We start from the raw sequence: 7920 nt of genomic DNA on the forward strand, positions 1-7920 counted from the left end.
GGTTTCTCAGAAATCACATTGTAAGGTAGGGAAGCTTTGATGACACCCTCCGTTTCAACATTAAGAGCTTTGTCCTGCAGTAAAAAAAAAAAATTGGATAAGTTACTTATATAATATTAAAGGGTGTAACTAAAATCTTAATAAATTTCTCACATGAGATAACACAAACCTGAACATTCTTTTTAGAAGAAGCAGAAACGTTCTTTTTAGAAGCCACTGATTTCATTTTTTGTGGGACTTTGACCTCCTTATCCTGAGCCTTAATTGGTGTAATATTAAACGTTAGAAAGATAATATAATAAAATATTAATAAGATTTAGATCCAACTCAAGAAACTAAAAAGTGCAAAGGAAATTTCAGGACCAGATCATCGTGCTTAGTTGCTGAAAGCTCAGTATTTTCTAGCGGGGATGATCCATTAACACCACTAACTGATTTAGAAGAGGCTTCAACAGCAGCAGGTTCATTGATCAAGTTAGATGGATCGCAGGCTGTAGAAGAACCACCGGGAGCACCATTCGAATCCTTACAAACATCAAGATACTGTAATGGAAGAAGATAACACTATATTATATTAAGTAAATGTTCAAAAAATGCATTCAGAGTAAAATCAAATACGATTCTAACATCTTTTTTAGGTAGAATTTCTGCCTTTCCCTTGTTGGATTTCTTTTGGGTTTCGAACTGCATCTTCAGTTCAGAAACAGGAGCCAACACTATAGAACCTTCTTGACAACCTCTACTTATATCAACAGCAGGGGAATTGTTTGAAGAAAGCCCACCTGCAACATTAAAATCTTCATTAAGATCCTAATTTCATAAAAAAAAGCAAATTAGATAAAAAATCATACTAATGAAAGAAACAAAATCAAAAAATCAGGTAAGATGTACAAAACCTTAGCAAAACTTGAAGAAGATCCTTGGCCAACATTCCCTGAGCTAGGAGTTGTTAAAAGCATATAGGGAGGAGAGCTTTCTAAGTGGGGATTTGCGTTCTTAAACTGGGAAATGACTTCAGGATCAGAACAAATTCTCTTCACCTTATAAGATGACTCAAACCATGTGTTGGAACTGTTGTCAACTTCAATCTTGAATAAAAATGACTTATCAATCAAACTCATAATCTCCGACGGAACCTGAGAATCGCTAGGGTCCTGGAATTGAAAATATAATTTAGTTAGAGAAAAAATAGTACAAATTTAATTGAAAAGTAGTGGATTTAGGTATATCTGAAATAACCTTATGGCATTTTTCAACCAATTCAGAACATGGCTTATTAAGAAGGTTGTTGTCCTCTTGATCAAATAAAACAAAGGTTGTCGAATCTTTAGCATCCATAACCCTCAAACGAATTTTGTATTTAGGAATTGCAGTAACAACATGGCGAACACAGGCTTCACAAAAGTACATGTCCTCAGCTGGGTACACCTTTTTGTTACACTTGCAAGCAGGGTAATACCAACTGTTGTCATCAGGAATGAATTTAACAGTGGCAAACACAACACAAACAGATTTCTCACGATAAGAAATTAGAAAAAGTCAGGGAAATGGAAAAAAACACTATAAATCAACACCAAACCAACAAATAAAAAACAAAATAAAATAAACAAACCTCAGTCAAATCTTTAATCTGCTCAATGATTTTCCCTTCATTTTGTTTTAGAAAATCCTCTGCTGGAGATAGTTTTGCCGAATCCTGAAGCTGGCAAATGACCTTAGCAGCAGGGCCATTAGCCTCAAAAAACCTTTCTCGAATTGGACCAGCTTCATCAATAGCAAGATTAAAAAGATTTTGGGTTGCCCCATACACGTTTTGAATGCTAGGCCTCCCTGTGAATTACAAAAAAGAGGAAGTTAGAATCTAAGGACGCCATACGAATTTAATTAAGGAGAATGATTTACAAAAGAACAAACAAACGAAAAACAAAAAAAAAACATTTAAAAGGTTTTATCTTCGCAAATTGGACAACAACTACAGCGTTCGTCATATCCCCAGAAGCCAATTGCCCAACAATTTCATCCACATATTTTCCAAAAAAAGCTGCCTCGACACGAACTCTAAGCAAAAGAGAAAAAACCAAATCAATAAACACCACATAAGATAATTGAATCAAAATTATGGTACAGATTTACACATACCCTTCCTGTTCAATTTCTAGTGTGATCCTCTTTTGCACTTTACCATGCTTCTCAAACTCCTGCTCACCAGAGGAGCCAGTCAAGATACCTATGACATCTGGAAAAAATAAAACTTTTAGAGGGCCATAACAACGTTTATATAATGTAAAAAAAAAAACAAAAAAAACATAATAACAATAAAATCACAACGATTCTATATATAATATATTAACAGAAAAAACAAAAATTAAAATAACAAAAAAATTACGTATAAAGATAACAAAAAGAGCAATAATCAAATTAAGTGGTGAATAATTTATATATTGAAAGAAGAATGAATCAAAAAATAAACAGATAAAATATCAAAAAATAAATAAACAGATAAAATCTACCTATGAGGAAGGATGTGTCAGGATCCTTGAAGACAACATCAGATAGAGGCATGAAGGTAAAAGGTTTTCCTGTGATGGGGGTGTTAGCCATAAGCCTAACACTGGTATGCATTTGAAAATTAACCTTGTATGGATGAGAGGTCGTCCTGAAATCACCGTTGTTCTCACAAACACCAAAAAATGATATCTGGTATACACGGCCCTCAAGCAACTGATTCTTGAATCGGTAGACTAAAGTACGCCGGATTGAAGCATGTATTTTGCAGCCCTAAATAAAAACAAAAAAAGACGTTAAAAAAATATTCTCAAAACATAAACCCATAAACATTGAGGAATATAGGGTAAAAATGAAACCTTGGAGTCCATCAAAACCATCTCCAACGATGAAGGTAGCTTAGATCCAGAGTAGCTAGGAGTTAACCACAACCTTACAACCTTCACAACAATGACCCAAGTTTCTTTGGAAGCATCAATCTTGGACACATCATCAACTCGGAGAGACATTTCAAGAGGGGATGAAGAACAAATTATGAAGAAGATAAACTCTTAATTCAGAAGGGATTGTGGATGAGGGCATCACAACACAACTACTTATATAGAAGACTCTACATGGGTTGAAACCTTTGAATTTTCATTTCAAAATAAGAATTGGAAACAACAAAATAAGGGGGGATGAACAAACAATTATTGGGCACATATAGAGAAAATCAAAACACAAAGTCCCAATATTCATTAAAGGGGCGTGAAAAAAAAAACAGGGAATGGAGAATGGAATGTTGAGCCAATAAATGGAGGATGATGAATTTGAAATATATTGTGTTAATAAGGAATAGGGGTTCATGTGTATAAACGTGAAGACATAATGGGAGAAAGAGAATAAAAGAAGGGAGATAAAATAGATGAAATTAAAATTAAATATTCTTTATTTTAATTACTTAGTGGGCGGTTTAAATAATACATAGGGAATGTAGAAATACAAATAAAGGAGGCTGAATAATTAAATCATTTTCGAATATAAATGAAAAAGGGACCGGATTCATAATCTGTTTTTCAACAACATGAGAAAAGGGAGGATAAAGAGAGATAAAATCAATGAAGATTAATGTTAATTGTACATTGAAATTTGACCAACAATAAACACTCAATGATTCTATGCTTATGATAGATAATGGGGGAGACCAAATTAATGGAGATAGTGGAAGAAGGAGGAAAATGAAGGTTGGAGGAATAAAAATGAATATAATATTCATGGAGGGACATGTGTCACGTTGTGATGCAAAGGGGAGGGAATAAAATATTACAAAATATTCAGGAGCTGAGGTTTTTGATAATGGCATGCTTGGAGTGTTACTGCTTTAATATATATATAGATTCAATACAATGTCGGTGCAGCCAATGGAGTCACAATTCAGTGAGATAGCCTCCACGAAAATTGAGGTACCTGTGATGTTACGGTAAGTAACACCACTTACTTTCACAGCCTCCGCAAGACAATTATGTTGATATTCCTTATAATTTTGGTCAATGATGATAGGGTTCTTTGCTCCATCGAGTAAAATATCTTCAAATGTTATATTTCTGGCATACCCGGATCCTCCCTGATTAAAAACAAATAAAATGATTGTGATTTAATCACTTGTTTCTTTAAATATAGCAGTTCATCTAAAACTAGAGCCAATTTCCCTTTTTTGACAAATCAAAACAATAATGGATGGAATTTCAATGGAATTGTAGTCAATTTGTTACCTGCCATGTCTTGATCCTGGCTCCATTTTTGGTTCCTTTGAAGATGCAAACTTTCCACTCTCTTCCAAGGCTCCCAACACTAAAGATAACCAACACAACCCAAAATGAGTTTAAATTTTAGTCAAGCATATCTCAATAACATAATCACAAAATTAAGGAGATTGACCTGATGCCATGGCCAGGACCACATGTAATACCAGCTATGTTGATAAAAGAGGTACCATTATTGATAGCAATGCAGTCGTCTGAAGTGAAGAGTATAATGTGTGAATTAATTACCACTTTGAATCAAAGAATCCTTAATGAGGATGTTAGATGATACTGAGATATCAATCCCATCGGTGTTTGGACTTCCCTCCGGAGAATTAATATGAATGTTAAAAATGCTAGCGTCACTGCATTTACTTATGCTTATGTGATTTTTTGGGCTGTTCATGTGATTCGTCGCGCTAAGGGATAGATTCTTACAGCTAAGAAACTGTAGGGCCTGCACACGTTGTCAATCAATTTCATAGTTAATTAAAATAATATTTTAGTTGATTTATAGAAAGAAGAGTCCTTAATTAATTTATGTTTCATGGTGAGTTAATTAAAAGGTGATACGTTAAGCACATTTTTTAAGAAAAAGAAAGTTAATTATGGGATTGACATGTTTACTTATTTAAAATTTAATTAAATATCATGTTTTTCAAGTACTTACACTTGGCCTATGAGAGGCACTAGGGTACTTTGTCCACCATTCAGCACCTTGCCCATCGAATGTTCCTCCTCCGCTAACAACAAGGCCATTTATGTCTGAGAATTTTATCCATCCTCCCTTAATATTATCTGGCCATTTCCAAGCATCAACACTTTCAGGGGCAACAAGAGTGCCCTGAAGCTGCCAAACAGAACAATGTATATAATACTCCCTCCGTTCCTATATATAAGTCAATTTTACCTAATTCTCTTAGATTAAGAAAAGTAGTTACAAGCAATAAATTTGTAAAAGAATTTATTCACTTTCCTAGACTACCCTTATTTAATTTCTTATAAATTTCTCTCTCCAAGTTATTATTTCAAAACCTCATTGTCTCTTTCATATTAAATATGAGGATAATTTTGGAAAAAAATAATTAATGCTCAATTGATATTGTAAATGGACTTATATTTAGGAACAAGAAAAACACTAAAAAATGGCCTTATAATAAGGAACGGAGGGAGTATAAGACTTGGTTTATTGTGGGCTAAGAAAATCTTATAATAGTTAAAAAAGTTGAAAAAAGTTTCTCAACAAATAAATATTAACATATGAGAATAGTATATTATAAACATTACTAAATGTTACTCCCTCCGGTCCTTTTTATAAGAAAAACTTTGACAAAATTACACAAACCAAGGAAATTAATATTTTTTATAAAATTAACTACTATGCTTAATTTCAATGATGTTTTTTCCTTTTTACAAGAACAATCATGCTAATTATCATAAATGTTGATCATACCTATTGGGTGCTTGCAATTTCCCTCCATATTTTTGTACTGGGAATATGTCCTTTTGCATTGACATTGATTATTTGACTTAATTTTATAAGAGTGTTTCTTATAAAAAGGACCAAGAAAAATCTCCAAAGTGTTTCTTATAAAAAGGACCCGAGGGAGTAGTAGCTAGGTAGTAAAAACATGGTTCAGATTCAATTACCTCAATGTTAATATTGCCAATTTTGCAAGGACCCTTGAATAAAACAGGTTGTAACATGAATGATTTTCCCTTGGGTATGAGAAGAGTTGGGGTGCCTTCAGTTGCACTACACACATCATGCCATGCTTTCTCAAAAGCCTTGGAAAGTTTAATTAGAATGGTGTTAGATTCAATTTGAAAAACTAAATAATAAAAATGTAAAACTTTATTACAACAAATAGTATGAGAATAGTAAAATCTAAACATATATACTTGTGAATCATCAGTTTGGCCATCCCCTTTTGCACCATAGTTAACAATATTGAAGTTGCTAGATCCTGCATTGGGTGTTACTCTAGCATACAAGCTAGGTGTAGCAGCAACAAACAACATAAAAATCACAGAAAATAGGACTTCCATATTGGTGATTGTGAAGCTCGAATATACTTTGGATGTGAAAAGAGATGAAATGGTAACTTATTATATATACTGGATGAAACACCATTCCATGCAGAAAAATTGTAAAAAGCAATAATGACATTCAAATATTTTTGTGTAGCAACGTTCAATTACATTGTGAAAATTAATTTCATTGACTACATTTTGATGATTTAAGGGACCTATGGTTTAGTTTTTTCATGTATAAATTCATTCTCTGATTCCGTTCAAGAAAATTTAAAAGTCTATTACAATTCTCGTAAAACTAATGTAGACCAGTATAATTACTAATAAAGTATTATTAAAGCATGTTAATTTTTTTAAAAAGCAATAACGAAACTAGATAAAATAATAATATTATATATGTTTTCTGAAAAAATATTAATTTGATTCAATTTAAAAAGAGAGAGCTTTCCTTTTGTAATAAAAATAATTATAAAGAGATTTTTTCATACATCGAAAAATAACTACAAGGACAGCGAAACTACTGAGCTATCAATTTGTTAGTGTTAAAAATTAAGATTTTGATATACAATTTTTATTTTAAAACATCTTCTTAGTTTACATAAATATTGTCTTCATATTTTTCAAGAGAAAGATAAATTCAGATGGATTAAAATTGAGCTATTTTATTTGAATACATGAAGAGGGGTACATGATTCAATTTAAATATAATAGAATTGACTTTCCACATGATTAATTTTGGTTAATGAAATTTAAAGAAGATAAAATAAATAAAGATTTTTTTCTCCCTCCCAATTTTATTTCTAAAAGACAAACATCTCTCACAATTTCGCCACTTTTTCCTCCCCGTCTTTCCCTTGCGACACATTCCATTTTCGCTCGCCTTTCATGCAAAATCTTGATATATATGCATGATCAAGATATGAATTAATACTTTATTTAGATGTAGGGGTGAAAATGAGAGAAAATAATATAAATTAGAAACAAAATAATTTTTAAGTTATTTCGATTGAGACCAAAAGAATGAAGAATGGAAGAGAATATGAAAGTACATTTGAGGGCCACCTGGATCATCCAATTAAAGCAAACATGGGTCCTAACTCCTAAGATGAAATTGGGTCTTTTTCTTGCGAAGTATTGAAATGAATAAGGATAGGATCAATTTCACTCACACCGATAGTAAGAGAAATCAAAGATATGATAAAATAACAATTTTTTTTGAAACATGATAAAATAATAATTAAGAAACAGATATAAAGAAAAATTTGGTGCAAATGAAATTAAAGAGAAAGTTTATTGTGAATATATCAAAACTCAATTATTATGGGGGAGTTGAGATCAATTCTATGAAAACTTTTTGGGGAGGAAGAGTGTTAGCACTTAGCATAGCTCTTAAAACCGGACCGGACAAGCCGGTCCAACTAGGAACCGGACTAAAGACCGGTTCGGTCAGGGTCTATAACCAGCTACTCACTGAACCGGTAATTGGAGTGGAGAACCGGTCTAGACTGGTGAACCGATCAAAGAGAACCGGTCGGTTCAAAGGCTTAAAATTGTCGAGAAAAATAAATGAACTTTTGATGGGAGCTGGAATTAATTGAAC

General features: G+C 32.6%; 3 protein-coding genes across 3 annotated transcripts; all 3 read right to left on the reverse strand.

Annotated features, from left to right (window-relative positions):
* Window positions 1–327: 327 nt before the first annotated feature.
* Window positions 328–1731, reverse strand: LOC130746115 (uncharacterized). Its single transcript, XM_057598642.1, has 5 exons — window positions 1715–1731; window positions 1240–1462; window positions 897–1154; window positions 628–810; window positions 328–543 (listed from the first exon to the last, which is right to left on the reverse strand). The coding sequence occupies exons 1-5, from the start codon at window positions 1729–1731 to the stop codon at window positions 328–330; spliced, it is 897 nt and encodes a 298-aa protein (XP_057454625.1).
* A 136-nt stretch (window positions 1732–1867) lies between these two features.
* Window positions 1868–2694, reverse strand: LOC130732036 (uncharacterized). Its single transcript, XM_057584166.1, has 3 exons — window positions 2511–2694; window positions 2140–2236; window positions 1868–2058 (listed from the first exon to the last, which is right to left on the reverse strand). The coding sequence occupies exons 1-3, from the start codon at window positions 2620–2622 to the stop codon at window positions 1899–1901; spliced, it is 369 nt and encodes a 122-aa protein (XP_057440149.1). The 5' UTR covers window positions 2623–2694; the 3' UTR covers window positions 1868–1898.
* A 950-nt stretch (window positions 2695–3644) lies between these two features.
* LOC130732037 (probable polygalacturonase At3g15720) lies at window positions 3645–6335 on the reverse strand. Its single transcript, XM_057584167.1, has 7 exons — window positions 6189–6335; window positions 5937–6074; window positions 4957–5136; window positions 4536–4743; window positions 4423–4501; window positions 4257–4335; window positions 3645–4108 (listed from the first exon to the last, which is right to left on the reverse strand). The coding sequence occupies exons 1-7, from the start codon at window positions 6333–6335 to the stop codon at window positions 3866–3868; spliced, it is 1074 nt and encodes a 357-aa protein (XP_057440150.1). The 3' UTR covers window positions 3645–3865.
* Between the last annotated feature and the right edge of the window lie 1585 nt (window positions 6336–7920).

This window comes from Lotus japonicus, chromosome 1, assembly GCF_012489685.1.
Source record: "Lotus japonicus ecotype B-129 chromosome 1, LjGifu_v1.2".
Classification (NCBI taxonomy): Eukaryota; Viridiplantae; Streptophyta; class Magnoliopsida; order Fabales; family Fabaceae; genus Lotus; species Lotus japonicus.

Excerpts from the sequence above, each read along its gene's own strand:
- LOC130746115 (XM_057598642.1), bottom strand. Across the intron at positions 811-896 it reads CTTCTTCAAGTTTTGCTAAG|GATCTTAATGAAGATTTTAA; the intron begins GTTTTGTACATC and ends TTATGAAATTAG. Across the intron at positions 544-627 it reads AAATTCTACCTAAAAAAGAT|TATCTTGATGTTTGTAAGGA; the intron begins GTTAGAATCGTA and ends CTTCCATTACAG.
- LOC130732037 (XM_057584167.1), bottom strand. The coding sequence starts at position 6,335 with ATGGAAGTCCTATTTTCTGTGATTTTTATGTTGTTTGTTGCTGCTACA. Across the intron at positions 4,744-4,956 it reads GTGCCTCTCATAGGCCAAGT|GCCCTACAGTTTCTTAGCTG; the intron begins GTAAGTACTTGA and ends CAACGTGTGCAG. Across the intron at positions 4,336-4,422 it reads GGTCCTGGCCATGGCATCAG|TGTTGGGAGCCTTGGAAGAG; the intron begins GTCAATCTCCTT and ends GGTTATCTTTAG.
- LOC130732036 (XM_057584166.1), bottom strand. The coding sequence starts at position 2,622 with ATGCATACCAGTGTTAGGCTTATGGCTAACACCCCCATCACAGGAAAA. Across the intron at positions 2,237-2,510 it reads TGACACATCCTTCCTCATAG|ATGTCATAGGTATCTTGACT; the intron begins GTAGATTTTATC and ends TATTTTTTCCAG. Across the intron at positions 2,059-2,139 it reads CTAGAAATTGAACAGGAAGG|AGTTCGTGTCGAGGCAGCTT; the intron begins GTATGTGTAAAT and ends TCTTTTGCTTAG.